Genomic DNA, 18,692 nt, shown 5'->3' with positions numbered 1-18,692 from the left:
GAATTTGGTGAGGCGAGGTTTGAGGTTTTTAGTCATCAAAATTAACTTTACCTGCAGGTTAAGAGTGAATGAGTCGACTCAAGTTTTTATTATTTTCAAATAATTACGTACCCTGCGAGAAGGCCCTTGTTACGAGTGCTGCAGGACCCGCGTTCCTCTACCGATTTGAGTCGAGTTGGGGAGAGGTTTTCTGGGGTGTTGCTCCTCATTATCAGTTCCAGACCCCTTGCAAACCTCTCACCGGCTTGCATTGCGCAAGGCATCATACTTTCCGGCGTGAGAAGAAACGCTCCACACCTTATGTCATTAGTAACGTCTAACAACGCCGTGGTATTTATTCAAGAGCGACATTCATTTTGAAAAATTACGGTAAATCATCTATAAACCTTGTGCAAAACAGAGATACAAGTCCCAGTCTCTCACCTTGTTGATGAGAGAGAATCATATGTGCGTGGATGGAGGGTCCCCCATAGGTTTTTCGGGATCCGGTACTGGGCTTATTTAAAGGCCGGGATCCGGGAATTTAAAGTAAGAAGGGAGCGAGATTTATAATTGGGATCGGGATTGGCTGATATAAACCGTCGGGATCACGGGATTGAGATAAGAATTTAATTCGGGATCGCTGGATTTAAGGCAAAGTATATCTTTATTTCCATACAAGCAATTCGGTTTTGTCAATGTTCAATCTATTAAATAAGCTCGATCAGGAAAAAAAAACTCCGAAAATAGATTTATAGTCCAAGAGTACTCTCTGTATATTTACAAATAAGCGTTTCGCAAATAAATTTTCTTTTTTTCTGTTTCAGGCACAGCCAACCTTGTCCTCATTTCACCGCTGGTATCATTCGTGTAGTGCGTCAAACTATGTCTTCTTGTGACACATCTAACATGTCGGCTGGGGATAAAAGTAGATATGAAAAAAAGTGTGTTAAATGTGGAACAGACATTTTAGGAAATCATAATCAAACAGCTAACATCTACACGACAGGACTTTGTTAGAGTATAAGTAATCCATTCCCCGCCACACGTATCAAGAAATGGCCCATTGTTCCGGGTCAACTTTTCCATTAAGCATCAAAAAAAGTCCTGAGTAATTGAGTAATTGGTAGTCCTGAGGGACTTTGGCCGAAGGGAGGCGGAAAAGCTCGTAACTGATCGAAAAAATCATCGGAGTGACAATTTTGCTGCACTGGGGGAGTGGGTAGTGTAAATATGCACTAGTGAAATCAATCTCCATCGGTGTACCCAAGGGTAGACTTGACCCTCGTCTACTGCATCGAGCCAAGGGTTCGCAAATTCAAAAATAATTAAATTTATCTGTATTGCAGTGACTCATTTAAACCACCTCTCTATATATGTAAGTCAAGTCGCCTGGTAAAAAGTCAACGTACAAATATTTTTTTTTGTTCTTACTACTGGTGTCAAATACAATCGAAAGTGACGGTTTTCTGTGGAGAGTCTCGAGGCGATCAAAGACCTTGTTTCTGGCGGACAGCTGTTTTCAAACGAGGCGCTCATCATTATGGCCTCTTGTTTTTTTTTCAGAGTCCTTTTCTGCAAGCTTTACGCAAGATTTACAGTGCACGTTCCAAATTGGCAAATATATTACCTGGTTGTTTCTGACTCATCCGACGTACCAAGCTGAGAGAGAAGGACTGTAACTTATCACTTTGATTGTTTGACCCAAATCCATAAAAAAACTTAAAAGCATGAAAGCGAAAACAACGAAATGGATTTTCCAGTGATGAAGGGCTAAGCCCAACCTGTGAGGAACTTTGATTTTAAACGTTAACTCTTCCTTTTTTTTCACGTTAACTGAACGCTAATCGACTGAATGGTGTTTGAAACATCATTTGTCTGGGATGAAAATAATAACTTTGTGGAACTGAGTTATAAACGCCAGCGTCTTCAGTAAGATGATCGCAAAATAAGACAAAAACTAACCTGTAATTGGGGCCACTACCACGACTTGATGAGTATAAGTTTTTCTCTCTTCATATGGTGACATAAAACCTTGCGAGCTCGAACTTCTTAGAGACAGTGACGAAGAGTGATTTTCACAGTTCACTTTCAGTTCTTGTAAAGGAATATTATCACTATTTAAATGTTCTTGCGAAGAAGATAAGCTCACTACAGTTGATGACGGAATGTTACTTTCCTCGTTATTGGTGGAGTAAGAGAGATTTTGCGTTGAGCTGTGTGTTTCAGTTTCGGGAATGTATTGCGCAATACTTGTCATAGAAGAACGTATGCTATCTGAGCTAGAAAGACATCTCCCACAACGTCTTGCAAACCAATGACGTGCTCTTCTTGGTTTATTTGATGTCCCTTCCCTCTCTGGCGAGAAGAAGCATCAGTATTAGTGTTTTATTTCATATTTTTAAAACATATTGTAGAAAGGGAGCAGAAAAAACAAACCACAGAACCATTTCATCGTCATTTGGAAAATTACTCCTATTTGAGTAGATACGGGACTTTAATTTTTTGAGCAGTTATCAAGGACTTCGGGGCAACAGTTTTGCCCTGGCCAAAACTTCCGCCATATTTTGAAACTAATTACCTTCAGTAAAACAATGATGCGTATTAGATTAGAATTATCCAATGAGGAAGTAGCTTTCTTTACCATAAAATTCAAAGATGGCGATCAACACGGCACGCTTTCTGTCCAGGAAATATAGGTAAGGATAAAACCCTTAATTAGTTTTTACCTTTCAGTTACGGTGACAAAGTTGATACCAATAAGTTCCTCCTTACCTACTATATTAAGCATGCACAAGGGGCATGTATAATTCGATAATAACCATGGATCAACACAATCTTTGTGGAACTCATGTCGGCAAGGTACGATTCTAACGTCCTGGAAAAGATATGGGAGAAAGTTAAAATGGGAATAACTTTTATTTTATAAATTTCTAGGTAATGAATGGACAGTTGTAGTGATTAAGGAACCAAAGGGAATTCACGATGTTATTAAATGTCTTTTTTTTAGTAAAAATTTTCGGCAAGACTTCCGTACAACCCCGTACTTAATTATGCCTACAGTTCTTGGATCAAAGAAACAATGGCGAAAGCTATACCATGCCTTTGGGACTACGGCTTTGTTTAAGGATAGAATGGGCTCATACAGAAATCTTTCCAAAGCTTCCAGAAGTAAGCCACAATAATACTGTATTTACCGTTGAATATTATGGGACATGATTGCTAAGTAAAGAGGATTCTATTAGACAGCTCAGGAAATTTTCGAAATGAGTAGTGGTTTCTCTTACCTACCATAATTCATCTTTTAACTTAACTGTTTTTGAAATTGAGATTAAAATCATCTTGTCATTAAATGTGCCACAGTGGAATTGTTAGAAAGGTTTTCCCTTACAAGTTGCAAATGTATTGTGGTTCCATCTCATTGAGGGTTAAATAGAAAAACCAAGGTTATTTTCTTTCTTGGGGATTGCCTATGTGTGCTACAGACTCAGACAATTCCAGGAACAGACTTGTTTTACTGTGATCAACCCAGTTGGTAAAAAAAGGAAGCAATTACCTGGCCTTCTTTAAATTTTTCTAAACATATGACACACTTGGAGTTACGTCCTTCAGAGTGTACTGATAGTGTGCTCTCAGTGTCACTTGTGTTGCCATTTTCTTCTCTTGTGCTCAACGAATCTGAAGAACCACTATGATATTTTCTAGTTTCCATTCTTGATAAAGCATGCAGTGCCATTCTTGTTAGAGAGGACTGTGTTTCAGACAGAAAAAAAAACAAGTACTTGATGAGAGGAGAGATCTGGATTATTTAATAAGTATGGCTGAACAAGGCAGAAGTATAGAAGTATAGAAAGATATGGTCATTGTTCTCTGTGGCTATGTGATTACCAACTGTTTACTCAGTGCTCCTATTTAGCCAATCAAATGTAATAAAAACGTGTTACTGACTTGATAACAGATACATTCATTCTCTGACAGTAAAATAAAATGGAAAGGACTTTAAAATCTATGGTGCCTACCTCTTTTTGTTTTTGTCTCCATTTGATCTAAAAAATAAAGAAAAAAATTTTAAAGAAGTGATTTGGTACAAGAATTACATGACAGCATCAGTTAAGGATAATTTACATTCAGAAATATTACAATCCACATAAAATTTGGACTTCTCTTCAAAAATAATTTTTGGAAGTAACAATTACAGAATATTGACAGAGAGGGGGAATTTTACAGGGAAGTATTCAGTAAGAGCATAGTATATTGATACATACAGACTACAAAACCATGACTAGCTTGTTGCCAACGAACTAGCATTCTGCTTTGTTGGCATGGTATATGCTCAACTGATAACTCTCTGCAAGGAGGAATATGTTTTTGGCAAAGGAACATAGACAACTTTACATTTTGTTCTTTTGCTAAGGAGTAAAAATTTATGGATCAGAATTTTTGATGACTTAATTGTCAGTTCAGTGATTGAAACAAAAATGTGAAATCTCAATTGGCATCTTGGGGGGGGGGGGGGATTTAAACCCTAGAGGAGCTCAGCTATTGCAGAGAGATGGTTGCTGTCAAAAGGTGATTATCCTTCTAGAAGTTCAGTGGTATTTATTTATTTTCACAACAGATAGTAAAAATCTAGTCTTACCTTTAACAGTAAGATGAAGCATACAATGGAAACCAAAATGAAAAATGTCATAAAAATAACCATGTCAAAGTATTCATTTGATGCTCTCTGAAAAGCAATAGTAAAAGATATCAACTTATGAACAATAAGTTACTGAGTGGTACATTTTGTGATTTTCAGAAATGAGAGCTAGCCCATGAACAATTGTAACAATAAAATTTGTGCAATTTCCTGTACACTTATCTGAGATTTATTTCAAATGAAAGTGAGTTCAATAGTGAATTTAATTATTAACAACTCCTACCTGAGGTGTGTATCCAGCAGCGCTATATTGAATTCTTGCTCTGGGTACTCGTTGACTGTTATGAAAACAATAAAACAAACATTTCAGGTAAACAACTATAAACTTAAGAGAACTCATTCATATTAAGTTCAATGTGAAGAAAGGGGTTCTTACTTTTTCACTATATTCATTAACTTCTTGGCATCTTTTCCATCAATGAGCACCACAGGTCGATCAACCTTGTCCTCTGCAGCATTCAACTAATTCAAAGAATCAAATAACATGGTTAATAATTAAAACTATATTTTAAGCTGATTCTAATTAACTAAAGGGTTAATAAGATATCCCAGGCAAATGATCTAATCCCTAAAGATGGTTAAAAACCTATGGTTCATAATTAGCCTTCAACACACTAAAACCAACATCTATATTCTCCATAGTGTTCTCTATACATTTTCTGAGGTGCTGACAAGGAGAATTTGTTTCACAATCAAGAACTACTTTAGTTGGTGATCATTTCCTCTAATCTCATGATGTTAATGTTTGATTTGTGACTAATATTGTATGGAGAAACTAGATGCTGGTCACTCTTGGGGGTTAAAATGTTAAGTGTGTCTTAAGATGTATTCTAGTCACTTTGGATGTAGATTATGGGATGTCTCCACCATTAAGACTAGCTTTACCTACATGAAGTGGCTTCACCGTGAAAAAAGGGATGATTATTTATTTTAGCCATATTGTATTGCTGAGAATAAAAACAACATCCAGATTCTTCTATTTCTAAATCAACATTTTTAAAAACATGATTATAACACTTATGTTTCCTACTGATATGAATCTCTAAGAGCTGATTGTTTTTATGTTGAGGGAGGGACTATGCCAAGTTTTTTAAAAACAGGATGAATAAAATGCAGATATTGAAAAATATCAATGTTATAAAATGATTAAAGATAGTAATGTCCTAAAACGCAACTATAACATGTTAGGACAAAGTAACAAAGTCTGGTCAACGCATATGGAACACAGATTAATGAAGTTAGATGAGCGGACTTTGATACTATCTACTAGATAAGATGAACTTTCTGAGGTGTCTTTTTACAAATGAAGGCAATCATTTTTTCAACTCACTGGATGTAATCATAAAATGTATGATTTGTGTGACTTTTTTTAGACGGATTCACATTACAGACCGAAAAGCAATTATGACGACTAATTTACTTGCTAGAAAACAAATCTGTCTGGAAACTGGAGCCAATCCCATCTTTAATTACTCGGCAAGGCTGGGTGTATCACAAGGTTAACAACTTGAACAGCTGTTGATGTGTTTTTTTGTCCAAGGAGTTTGCCCTCTTTGCTGTCTAAGCAAGATGTTTGTTTGATATTTTTTGCTTTAGATAAGAGACTATTGATCCTGAGGTCTTTATTGCTAAGGGGAAAATGGTCTATAGATTATTGTAGAGTAAGTATATCATTTGTGTCCATACCTCTTTGGCTGCCTCTGGATGGTCTGTAATGTCAAAAATTATGGCTGTTGCTCCTCGTTGTAAAGCTCTCTTGACCTAAAAAGCAAATAATTCAGACACTTAAGTAAGCAATTAAAAAATAAATTGTGTGCACTTTGGTATGGTAGTCTCTACATTTTATTTCAAATCATTAAATGTGCTTTGTTCCCATGAAAAACCCCATAGGCAGCTTATTAAATTAATACTTCCTTCATTTTTGTTACTAAAGGTATATTTGTGCAACGTTCTGGACCTGACTTGTAATTGTTTACCTAGTACAGCCCAAATATAAACCTTCTTTTTCAAAGTCTTACAACAGGAAAACAACTTAAGTGAGTAATATTAGTGGGAGGAGCAAGGAATGTTTTCAACTAGACACATTTACACTTCATATTGTTTTGGGTACACATATGGTTTACATAATCCCATAATTTGTCCATGATGTTTTTGCAATTAACTAGGATAATAGTCTTCCTGCAGGAAATGTGATACTGAAGAAGAACTATCATGCCCACACCCACATTTTCAGAGCAAGAGTAGAAAAAACTTGGATTTGCAAACATTTTTCAGACACACCCTTAATTACATTTTTATCTTCCAGTTGTAAGGACTAATTTGGAATTGATTGCACTCTTTGTGCAGCTTAGGAAAACATGGCTGTTTATCCAAAGAGTGATTAGGGTAAATAAATGACTCAGCTAGTGCAATTAAAAATAAGTTATTCATGAGATTTTGAAGGTGTTTCCATACAACGTTACCACATGGGATTGGAATGCAAGGTGTTCCAGTCTATCTATTTCAAAGAAGAACTGTAACAATGTGGTCTTAAACAATGTCAGGCTCTTACAAGATTTAATGGTAGTTTGATGGGTTTTGTTTCAGAAATCTGGGGAGGGGGGAAACTTTTTTTTTGGAAACAAAGTTAAAGAGGTTGCCTCAGGAAAAAAGTTAACTGCCTGTTCCATCCAAGTTCAGATAAATCTGAGGCATGGTTGGGAATCAAAAGACCTTGTCAAAACTTGTGATGGATTGATTGAGGGTATGGCAAAAGAGAATTACCTTTTCAAGTAGAGTAAAGCAAGGTTTGTTAAGATCATCTGGCGGCATGAGTTTGACCACACCAACCCAACCATATTCATATAAATCGCCATCATCTGATGTATTGCACAACCCAAGTGGGTGAATCTGTTGGATAAGAATAATGGAACAAAAATGTTTTAAATTTCATTGCTAGCCATATATAATGTTAAAGTTATGTTGGAAAATGAGAAGATTAGTTTGTTACTTGTGATGGAAATGTCATATTCAAATTTTATTCACTTCATGCATCAGTGAGATTTTGTTGCGTTAAAAGTTTGATCTGTACCTGTGAAGGCCCACACCATTTTCAACAAAGTGTAAAAGCACAGAAATTGTCTTCTTTATTCACTTTTTAAATCATCAATATGTATAAGGTTAATGGATTTCCTGATCTGTGCTAAAAAAAAATTAAGGGTTTTTCTCCAAAATTTTGATGCTTAACATGAATCCCAATGTCCCAAAGGAAAACATAAAATAAACAGTTTTTTAAGAAATCACTCCAAAAAGAACTCATCAAAAAGTAAGATGTTTGTATTCATTTCATGTCAAAAAGCACTGAATGAAATATGTAATTCAATGATACCCCTTTATTGCAAATAAATATTGCCTCACAACACAGATTGTCTCGTTGAGGAAACTCTCTGAATTAAATTTTTTCCCTCTGAATTGAAAAATAACAGAAAACTTCCTGGAATATTGCAAAGATTGGTACCAAAATTATTATTAATTTTTTCAATTAAACTTGTTTTTATAATGATGATTTTCCCCAAAATTCTCAACGGGACACAGTACTTGCAAATAATCATTTTCTAGTTTGCTCTAAGTCTCAGTTTTTATTTCTGTCTTGAAACTGAATAAATGTTTACGGTGCTAGAAACAAAAGGTTTTCGCAAGCTCTCGTTAAATGAAAAACCACTGTTATTAAAAGAACGAAATTCCAATTAACTGAGGCTTGTTTTACCGCAAAACTAATTTGCTGTCTCAAAAGGCAAAGAATTGAAAAACCGTGTTAAAGTTTTAATCAAGGCCGAAACTTCATCAAAAAGGGGTTGATCGGAAACTTTCATTTTCAATTTAAGCGTAAACATCCTTACCACCTCACACATAAGTACCGCAAAATTGTAAAGGTCCACAGTTATCAATGGGCGAACCGAATTTAGAAGAGGTTTTCAAATTAAATTTTTTTTTCGATAGGTATGACGCCGCAGAGACCTTCGCATTTTTAATTATCTGTTCAAAAGTTTTTAACCAAGAAACAATGGAGCAGAGGACAAGCTGAGAGCGAAACTCGTAGACAACAATAATTTGGAGGGAAGAAAAAACGAGAATCATATGAATGACAATCGCAATAAATCAAGGTCCTCGGTTACACAAACATATCAGAAACAATGTTTACACAACACGCCATAAGAACTTAATAAAGATTTTAACGGAGAGAACAAAAAAAAAACAAGCCGCTCTCTCAAAACGGCTCAAATTACAAAACACCAAAGGACGAGCCTAATCAAAATTTGCGTTCTCGACGTGGATTTTATTTCAATCAGTGGAAACTATAAAACCGCAGGTTTAATTACAAACTCAGTGGGGCGAATCAGCCGCTTCGCACTTTCGTTCAATTCTAAGGTCAATTTTAATTTGGTCAGGAGGGGCCACAAATGTTCCGAAGTTGAAGCCAGACAATTGCTCGTCCGCTGGGAGTAATTGAACTGCAAAAGTGGCTATTACGAATTACGGCATTTTTTTAAGTTTCCCAAAGAAACGTGGTGACCGGTGTTACATTTTCGCCCTGCCGGCAGATCGCAAGTGGTTATTTCACGGGTACTTGAACAAAATCCTTTCTTGAAAGATTGTTTTCAAAATAAAGCCCCTGCGAGTAATTATATCGATATCCCTGCAATTATTTGAAGAGGTCTTTCTCTAAATGTATACCAAGCATTTCAATCTTTTTAAGAATTTTAGCAAGGCTCTCAGTCCAGCTGTGATGCTCGGCGATGAAAAATCTTAAATTTCCTTCCCTGGAAGCGAAGAAAAACAACTTTTTAATAACTTCTCTTCAGACAAAAGGCCTTGCATGATACGCGTTGTTGTTCGCGGTGCTGATAAGCAGTGTTATTGTTTTCGATGCTATCATGACATCACTCGAAGTGATTGCGTTAATCTTCTTAGAGGACAACGTCGCGATACCGAAATCGTGATTGCTGACGAGTCTTTTCAAAGTGCTCTGGAAAAGCCATTAGTGTAATTAGCCTGGGCAATCAGTCCCGCTTCCCCACAAAGTTTGGTCTGGAGATAAAGCTTAAGAAAAAAGATGTTTCTGGCTTGCCGAAGTAATGGACATTTGTACGCGGAAATGATTTGTGGCGACGCGATTATCGCAGCCACAGAGAGAGCGGTTCCGAAGCGGACATAGTACAGGGGCGATTTAGCGTTGTTTCAAATAGAGCGGAACGCGACAGTGCCGCTATAATTTGTTGGTCACATTACTTCACAAAGCCACGTGTTTTATCGCTTAAAACATTCTCTGACTTGACTGAAGGCGAAACCGAAAAAAACAAAGCCATAAAGATGTAAAGAAATTTCTCTTCAAAATGACATCTCTTTGGAGCTGAAAGTGAAAAAGAGAAAGAGGAAAAAAGAGCCGACTCGTTTTTCATTAAAAAGAGATGACCAAAAGAGTTATACTTAATAAGTTTTGTTCGATAAACAATAATAATGAATTCACAATAACAAAGGGTTATTATGAAAATGTGATTTCCCTGGACTCTTGCAAATCTAAATTTTGGCCCCGCAGTACATCGTTCGAATGACAGTCACACGGAGAGATACTTTCGTACTAACGCTTAATTGACGTCAGTTTTATTAAAGCGATAAGCCACAAACTCGTGTGCGTCTGAGAAGCGAAATACATCATTTACCGCATCGAGTTCGATTTTCTTTTAGCGCGTGTTCGACTCGATGCTCAACCAATTCTAGAATGCAGTTTAAGGACCTCAGAAATGGAAAATAAAAAGGTCATCAAACTCTGACGGGCTTCCTATAGAAACACCGCCTCAACAATAGCGATATAAACGCTAAATGATTGTATTGTCCAAGATTTAATTCAAGGTCTTCTTGCTCCTTTAATTATCTTGAGCTAGCGGCAATAACAGCTTTGTGTAAGGCCTGAATTGTAATTGTAAGCATTGTGCTTGCAGGCCCTCGATGAATAAACACAGAGCGGACCTAACTTATTATATTCTTGGTGTGACGGAGGGAAGTCGCAGTTACTCGACGCCGCTTTCGTTTGCTTTAATGACGTGAAGGCCACATTTTCTGTCACGTTTTTGCTCTTTGTGGTTTAGCGTAAAGCCCCCCTTTTGTTCCACGAGCATATAACAAAATCTAATCATCACTTGGTGAAGATGCAGAATGCGCCTTACAGTAAAACTCCACAAAGCGCTGAGAGAAATTTCTACAGCGATAGTTTGGGTGAACGATCGTGTCCGTAGATTCCTTCAATTTTATGTTTCAGGGAAATGAATTAGCGGCAGCGTTTCTAAGCATCCGATAATTCCAAAGATTGATTTCCTCTATAAACATTAGTAAAAGACCAGTAATCCCTGGAGTTGTCTGTTGTGTAAGCAAGGAGACTTTATCTCAGTCGAGCACACGATTCTTTGGATATCCCAGATCGTATCTGTCAACTCGGAATAGTCATAAACTCGAACTGAACACGATAATAAATGTGCTCTAGACCGAGGCCAACTTTAAACACACGCGGGTCAAGTGCTTCGATAGGCTTTGGTCGTAATATCACAAAGCTATAAGTACAGACGGTATATCGATTTGAGATTAAAACGGACTCGTGTGAATGAAAAGAATCTCGCTGCTGTTATTAGCTAACCCACTTATTGTTGAAGGAATTAGATGATGAGGTGCTTGTGCGACCGCGAGTGTTTTGGAAACGGCAAAGGAAGTCAATCAAGGTGAAAATTACTGCCATTCCTTAGTGTTGTCTCTTGAATCAAGCGCGCTCTTGAGCTCGAAAGGCTCCGTATTTCCGGCATGCAAATAAACGCTGTTTCTGACAAATCTTACCGAGAGTACACACACCAGTGACCTATCGACCCCTTCCTTTAGAAACACTGGCGTGTTTAAGAGGAATACTTAAAGCTGTTCAATCTCAGCAAACGATACACTACAGCCTGAATAAATCCCCGAGCGCATATACGCCAACTCAAAACATTCCGCCGCTTGTATGACGGAAACCAACACAATCCGATTTTAAAAACTACAAGGTAATTGATTGCAGGCCGTAGCGAAGGACAGTCACGTCCACAACGCAAGACTCCTGCGCGTAGATTCTCGTGTTTTTTATTAAATAAAAACAATAGATTACAGAGCCTTTAACTCGTGAGATACTAAAGAAGATATTCGCAAAGGCGCTAATAGAATTTCGCATGGGAACGGCGGCGCGCTCGCATCATGGATGAAACCACGAGTAAACTATTTGTCGCCAAGTGAAATGAACATTAATCGAGCTAACAGACATCGCAATTCAACAAAAGCCAGTATTAAGTCCGATCGCAGACAAAAAACGGCTCGCTCTCGTGACAGCACTTGAGGGTAATTATAATTATGGCAAGACCAATGCCGAGTCTTTGAATGAAAGTGATCGTTGTATTCATTAAATCGAACCAACAACAAGTGAAGCGTCGCACTCCAAATGTCATGCATGCGGGGTTTTTTTGACCGGCACAAAGTAAACAAATCGAAATTACTCGCTCGAAGTCCAGGCAATATCACACGCAAAAAAATCTCTTGTACGGCGCGCGATTAAATCGAAGCGAAGTGAGATAAAGGAAACCACAGGAAGAGCCTGATCGCGGTAGAAATTCGTTCGAATTCGATCGGTGTTTCGCGAAGATCTGTGCGGAGTAATTCAGTAGTAAAACGCAAGAGAAACACTCACCTGAAGTATATCGCCTTCAGCGCTTGTAGCAGCTCCAGCGTGTGAAAACGTGCCCTCGAGTTCATATGTGTGTGTCGTGTAATCTCCTCCGGACGAGTGTTCGTAGATCACAACTTCCACAAGAGCTTTCTCAAGTGCGAGTGTGACAGTCGGCCACGCGTGAAAGAACACCATCAGCCACCAAGCGATCGGCGTAGAAATTTTCATCGCTAGTCCAAGCTAAAATCCTAAAAACTCCAGTTAAATTCAAGCGAAATCAGCGCGGATGTCCCTTGAACATTGTCGCGAACGACACGGCTGCTTAGCAAGTTATTAAACTGTTTCCCGACCGCAGGACCTCTAAAGGAGGTGATTCCTTTGGGGGTAGCTGTTGTTTATGAGCACAGTTGAATATTACTCGTGTGCTTTTTGTTATTGTTCTTTACGCGCCGGTCCGAACTGACCGCCACAGAGACCGCCCCTGTCTATCAATCATTTAATCTGTCAAAAAATAATTAAAAAATCATTAATGGTCTGGCCTGGTGGATTAACTTAACTTTTCCCAGAAAACAAAGTGTCTCTGACGCCCTCATTCGGCTGGCTAAGCTAAATTGGCTGAGCAAATGTGTCCATTAGTTGCAGCTCGGCTCTACGTCGATCTACTGGCTCACTTAACCAGTTGAAAGCGAGCCGCTGTTGAACAAAGGGGCCGAGCGCGAAATATTAAAACCTGCCGAGGCGGAGCTAGGAAAGCTCTCATTTATCAGCCCTCTTTGTGCGTTTTTTATTGCAATGCTAATTAAATAATCCGAAAAAAACGACGAGTTCGTTCTTGAAAACGCACCGACCGGCACAGAATCTCTTCGTTCAGCCGTGTCATTGTGCAGTTCAATTCTGCGGTATTTCGCTTTTGTTTTGGGTCGTTCATTAGGCCAAGAAAGTTATTAAAATATCAATATTTCTTTTAAGCGGATTTTGTGCGTTTTGCAAAATTTCGATTCTAATTAACTCCAATGGAAAATTATGTTTTCATTTTTTTTGTATTTTTAAAAACACAGCTACATGAATGCTACCAAAAGAAAGCGTTTATTTTTTTTAACCCGTTTTACAAATTGACACAGTATTTCTTTCGTCCAGCCTCTCATGTAGTTTATATGGGCAAGCAGTGACTCATATATATATATAAATATATATGTATATATCAGTATGCACATACATTTATAAATGTATTTTTTTCCCTTAACAATTTATCCATAGAGACGTTTTAATATTTTATGCTTCAATGTCCTTTTCGTCGCACCGCTCCAATAATGCTTTGGAAATATAATTGAACTGAGCCGCATGCTGTTGAATAGCCTCTGCTAATTGAAACTTTGTTTCACCGCAATAGGTCTAATAACGCGAGGCAACTAAGGTTATTGCCGACGAAATTAGCTGGCCCCGGACAGAGCTGATCTGAAATTTTAAGACTTTGGTATCCCAGAGTGTTCTTGTGAGGATTTGATTTGCACATGACTATGTTGCGTGTATAAAGGAGAAAAGAGAAATCCTGAAGAAAAGAAAAAGAGAAATAAACTTGGTGAAATGAAATGCTACTGCAAATCGTGGAAGAAATGACGTCGGCGATGGGCAATTCTCTAAATTTTAATACGACCAATTTGTTGCCTCGCGACTCCAACCAGGAGCTCTTAATCGCCCCATTTGCAGCGCAACATGAGGCAAATTAACCATATGAGATGGCTTTTACGAGCCAGGATTCTGAGTGTCTACCCCGTCCTTGTGCGAAATGTTTTCAGATTGAGCAATCTTTCTCATCCCACGCTCCTCGAGCTTAAAAGGGATTGCGATGTTCATCTTTTGATTAAATACTGTAATTGGGCTCACTTGACTCAGGAAATTGTGTCCTAAGCAGAGGGCGGTTTGTGAAAATTGTGTTCAGAAAAAAACAAAATTGGGGACAACGGAGAGTGTGAAACAGCTCAAATAAACAATTTGTTTTTGAAAAAGTCCATTTAAACTAGGAAACTGAAAGTGTGCTCATATGGTGTGTTGGACTATGACGGATACAAATGTGATCATTTGGCTGCATGAGAAAGTCGCAAATACTATTTTTTTTTTTTCATTAAAAGGGTTTCAAGTGTACCGTGTTAATGAGTGACTCACAGCACTTGCGCCAGCCAGTCTTGACGTGCAATTTAATTTCCCAGCGCTCCGCCAAAGACTTGGAAAGTGGAAGTAAATCGAGAGTGATGCATTAAGCTGTACGAAAAAGCGAAGTCATAAATTTTAAAATTTATTAATTATTGTGCGGAAAAAGCGCCGCGGTGTCTCGCCTTCTCCGAGCTTTGCATTTTATCTAATAACGTTCTGTCCATTCGTGTTAGATCTTCGAAATTGAGCGATTTTGTTTAACAAATTAGTTTGGCAGCTTGGGTGAGCAAATGGCAAAGAGTTTTTTTCTTAATCTAAATAACTCGTTGGAGAAAGCTGGTAGTGGCTTATGGAGCCGAAGAAAACTACTGCTTTCTTATGATAGGCTTTATTGGGATTTTATCGCCACAAAAACCGGCTTAAAGCTGCTTGTTCTTTTGGTGATGTTTTTTTTCCTTCGCCGACGCAGTGAAATGAAATGGAAAGCAACAGAAACCTTAGTGTGCGCGAAATTAATCATTATCAAATAGTGTGTTATCGAATCGATGCACTTCACAAAGGGTACCGATATTTACTCGTTTTTGCCTTTCTTCCGATGGATTAAAATAGCAAAAAAATTAATGAAATGTTAGGAAAAATTTCAGACTTCAATGATGCTTAATTGCGAGGTTTTTCTGGCACTCGGCTAAAATTAAGAAGTTAGTTTTCCGAAAATTTTAGGGTTGAAATATTGTCGGCATGCTTATAGAATCCTTACTAAGATTAGTCACTAATTTTACCATAAATTTTTTGATGTGGCGTTCGTTTCCCAAGTGCTTCCTTTCGGCAGAACTCTCTTGGTCCAGGGCCGCTTGATTGTCTTCCTTCGCTAAACAAACAGTGCAAAGTTTCTCAAGAAAATGTCTGTTTTGAATGCATTTTGCGGTTTCAAGCTACATGATGTCAACTTTTCGCCAGGCTGCGCGCACGAAACTTATGTTAAACTGAAATATCTTTTGTTCGGTGTTCTTGCTTGTTATTTTTAAAATGGGTGGTAAAAACTATTCAGTGGAGCCTATGAAATTTTAATGACCTCGGTTATCTTATGAATGGCGTTTTACTTTTGTAAAAGAGAAGCAATTTTCTCCAACCCGAAGCGGGCTGTTTTAATAAGCACTCGCTTTGTGCTGTGTTTTATTTATCTTGCCGGTTCCCCTTAGCCAGACTGATGCTTTTCTACTCTCGCACGATGTTCTTTAGAATTCTTTGAGACATTTTCACACTTTAAGTACCCGTAAGCTTTCTGAGGATACTCGACGATACAACAGCGCTTAAAGACTCTTTGAGATGTTGTTTCATCTAAGCCATATCTAAGTGATCGCTGTGTTGTTGCTTTAGTAAAAATGATGAAAACAGAAAGCCCATCACTTAGGAAAAGAAAACAAAGACGTAAGGTTTTTCTTGTGATTAAGCGAACTCATAATTTTCGCACAAATTGGTAACATTTTGTTGACGTAAACCTTTAGATGTATTGTGTTATAACTCACGCTTTTTGTCCTTCTCTCGCTATTTGAATCTCAGATCTCAGATATTTCTTTTTCATACTTTTTGATATTTGTTTACCGTCAGCACTTAGCGTAAATTTTCCACTGATCACGGTTTCTTTTGAAACACTATCCTCAAATGTGACGAATCCGTTTTTCGCAGCACCTATTTCCTAAGTCAATGTTTTGATACGGGTGTAAGGAAATTAGAAGTTGGCCTTTATTGGGCATCGTACGAACAAAACAACCCCAATTTTGTTCACCACCAGTACTTAGACATGTACGACCAGTGTCACCTCATTTAACGATTGGTTGTATTTAACTCGGTTCAAAGTGCACGTAATATAGTTCAATTTAGCCATTTTATTTTACTAATTTCTAAACTGCTATCACTTTATTTTTCACGCTTTTACTAGTTTTAAAACTGTGAACGAGAGCGGCAAAAACTTGTCCGATCATACATTACAAGCTATTAAGTTTAGCTAGGGACTCGACCATTCATCTCTGAGTCAAGACTTAAATATTGGTCTAAAATTCAGGTGTTACACCTGGTCTTTTCCACCTCGCCCCGTGGCACCAGCTTAAAAGACGTTTGACGCAATCCATCAATCCTTGATGGCTAATTGAAGGATTAATAAAAGGAAAACGTCAATGTGCTGCTTTTACGCCGCACAGTGATCTGAACTCAGAGGAAAACATGCCCGTTGTCCATAGTTCTTTGGTTATCTAGATATTTCCCTTTAAGAATTTCAGTTTCATATTGAATGTTAAGAGAAGCTGAACTTATTCCTTGCCAAAAACGGCACGAACGTGACTCTGCATTCTGAGGTTAATTTCGGAGGGCGTAGCTGAACAATATAGCACAACCGCAACCACAACATAAACTTCCGCAATGTGGTGCGGAAAGGAAGCACTTGAACACGTATCAGAAGTTTCGTGACCCGGTGTACATTATTAGGGCTCTGTATGAAAGAAAAAATATTTTCCCTAATACCTTATTGCGGTTAAAAATGTCTGAGTGTCTCACGTTATCTTCGCGGAAACGAGGATCGGAAGCCGGAGAAAGTTGCATCGCGGAATCGGAAAACTGACAGAAGTCTAGGAAACTACTGTCTCGGAAAAGGAATGCTTCTTACCGCGATACCGTTAAGTAAAAAGGAGAAGAAACACTTTTGTTGAAAAAGAATATATATACATTTCTAAAACTACGTCTAATACTTATAATCCTTTTTCTTTGAGTATCAGAACAGGAGAGCAACTTTAATTTTGTGCAAAAAAAATGTTTCGCTTTGTCACACGGGTCTCGTGTGAATTCCCAATTACATTTCCAACAGTCAATGAGTATTCGCCAATTAGCGGCGCAACGACTAATGTTTCACAAAATTTATACCATTTAATATATAGTCTATTCAAACGTCAGCTGTAGTTGCGTATGAAATGTCATATCGACAATAACTGTTTTTCCTTGATTACTTTCTGCGAGGCATGGATCCTTAGCATTAAGTGAGATGGTGAAAGTTATGACAGAGAAGAGAGAGCTAGCCTTATTTGGCGAATATGTGACAAAAGGAGACTGTGTAACTCAAAAAAAGGCCTCCTTTCTTTTGGTTACCTTGTGCGTCAGGTGTTAATCTCTCCTTTACTGCCTGGTTCCCAGATGTCTCTTTGTTCTCCGCCTTGAGCTCGTCTCTAGTCCCTCGCGTGTCCTGCCCGATTATCGAGTCGCTCACCAGAGTTTTTGCGAAGCTGCTTAGAAGAAGATGTGCGTTTTGTATTTGTGTTTGGTGTCAATTCCTAATGAGGGCCGCACATAGTCCAAACGAGACATTTTGAAAGCAGCCGTGAGTAATTAACAGTGTTGTCACCCGTTTTTCTGTTACATAATGAAGATATTCAGCCGATATTTTTTGAAAAGATTTACACTAATTTATAGTTTAAATGTAAAAAATGTACGGTTTACAGCTCAGTAGGTGAAAATGTGCCAACAGAACACCTTTTTTCCTAGATAGGATTTAAGAACTATAGACTGAGACAACTGCTGTAAAATTCCACAATCATCAATCGTTTGTAAATTAGCATAGAAATATCATATTGCGCCGTGATTCGGAGCCAAGGACATCTATTCAGTCTATTTAGTTCAGTCTTCGCCGGTGACCAAGGGAAACTAAGCCTACCTCTTGTTCCTCTAGACTTCTCTGATACGTTTGACAGCATCCTACTTAGATGTCTGCTCTATAAGCTTGATAGATCTGGTATCGTTGGCTCTCTTCTTAGTGAAATGGAACTTCTTAACTGACCGGTTTGCAACGAGTCGTTTTGTGGGGCTATTATTCGTCATGGTTACGAGTGAATTCACAGAATGATCTTAAACGTGGCGGTTTAAGTTGAGTTCGGAACAATGTGAAACTCTGCGAATGGGTCAGTGGAGAGCAGAACGGTTGCTACAAATGGTGAAGCACTGAAGAACTTAAAACGAAACGAACTGGATCATCCACAAGGACAAGTTGCGATTGAGAATGTTTCTCTATAACTGCTGCAAACTTTTGTAAAAATTGCCCGCGATTTACTAACCTGACAGCGGGCAATCCGTCAGGCCCGCAACACCAAACATATTCCTAAGAGATTT

At 38.1% G+C, this 18,692-nt stretch overlaps 1 protein-coding gene across 3 annotated transcripts; it reads right to left on the bottom strand.

Annotated features, from left to right (window-relative positions):
- Window positions 1–624: 624 nt before the first annotated feature.
- On the bottom strand, window positions 625–17,818 carry LOC131790213 (E3 ubiquitin-protein ligase ZNRF3). Of its 3 annotated transcripts, XM_059107392.2 has the most exons (13): window positions 16,070–16,207; window positions 15,323–15,411; window positions 12,414–12,893; window positions 7,442–7,567; window positions 6,365–6,439; window positions 5,055–5,140; window positions 4,902–4,956; window positions 4,619–4,705; window positions 3,999–4,025; window positions 3,536–3,730; window positions 2,755–2,857; window positions 1,945–2,337; window positions 625–895 (listed from the first exon to the last, which is right to left on the bottom strand). In XM_059107392.2, exons 3-13 carry the CDS (start codon window positions 12,618–12,620, stop codon window positions 858–860), a joined length of 1,392 nt encoding a protein of 463 aa, XP_058963375.1. In that variant the 5' UTR covers window positions 12,621–12,893; window positions 15,323–15,411; window positions 16,070–16,207; the 3' UTR covers window positions 625–857. The 3 variants fall into 3 exon arrangements, with proteins under 3 accessions (XP_058963375.1, XP_058963381.1, XP_066018595.1); XM_059107398.2 differs by lacking the exons at window positions 15,323–15,411; window positions 16,070–16,207 and adding an exon at window positions 17,679–17,818; XM_066162498.1 differs by lacking the exon at window positions 16,070–16,207 and having other exon boundaries at window positions 15,323–15,425.
- Window positions 17,819–18,692: the final 874 nt, after the last annotated feature.

Source organism: Pocillopora verrucosa, chromosome 2, assembly GCF_036669915.1.
Source record: "Pocillopora verrucosa isolate sample1 chromosome 2, ASM3666991v2, whole genome shotgun sequence".
Taxonomy (NCBI): domain Eukaryota; kingdom Metazoa; phylum Cnidaria; class Anthozoa; order Scleractinia; family Pocilloporidae; genus Pocillopora; species Pocillopora verrucosa.
The sequence above is the reverse complement of the archived record's forward strand: the minus strand, read 5'-3'. Positions and strand labels throughout refer to the sequence as shown.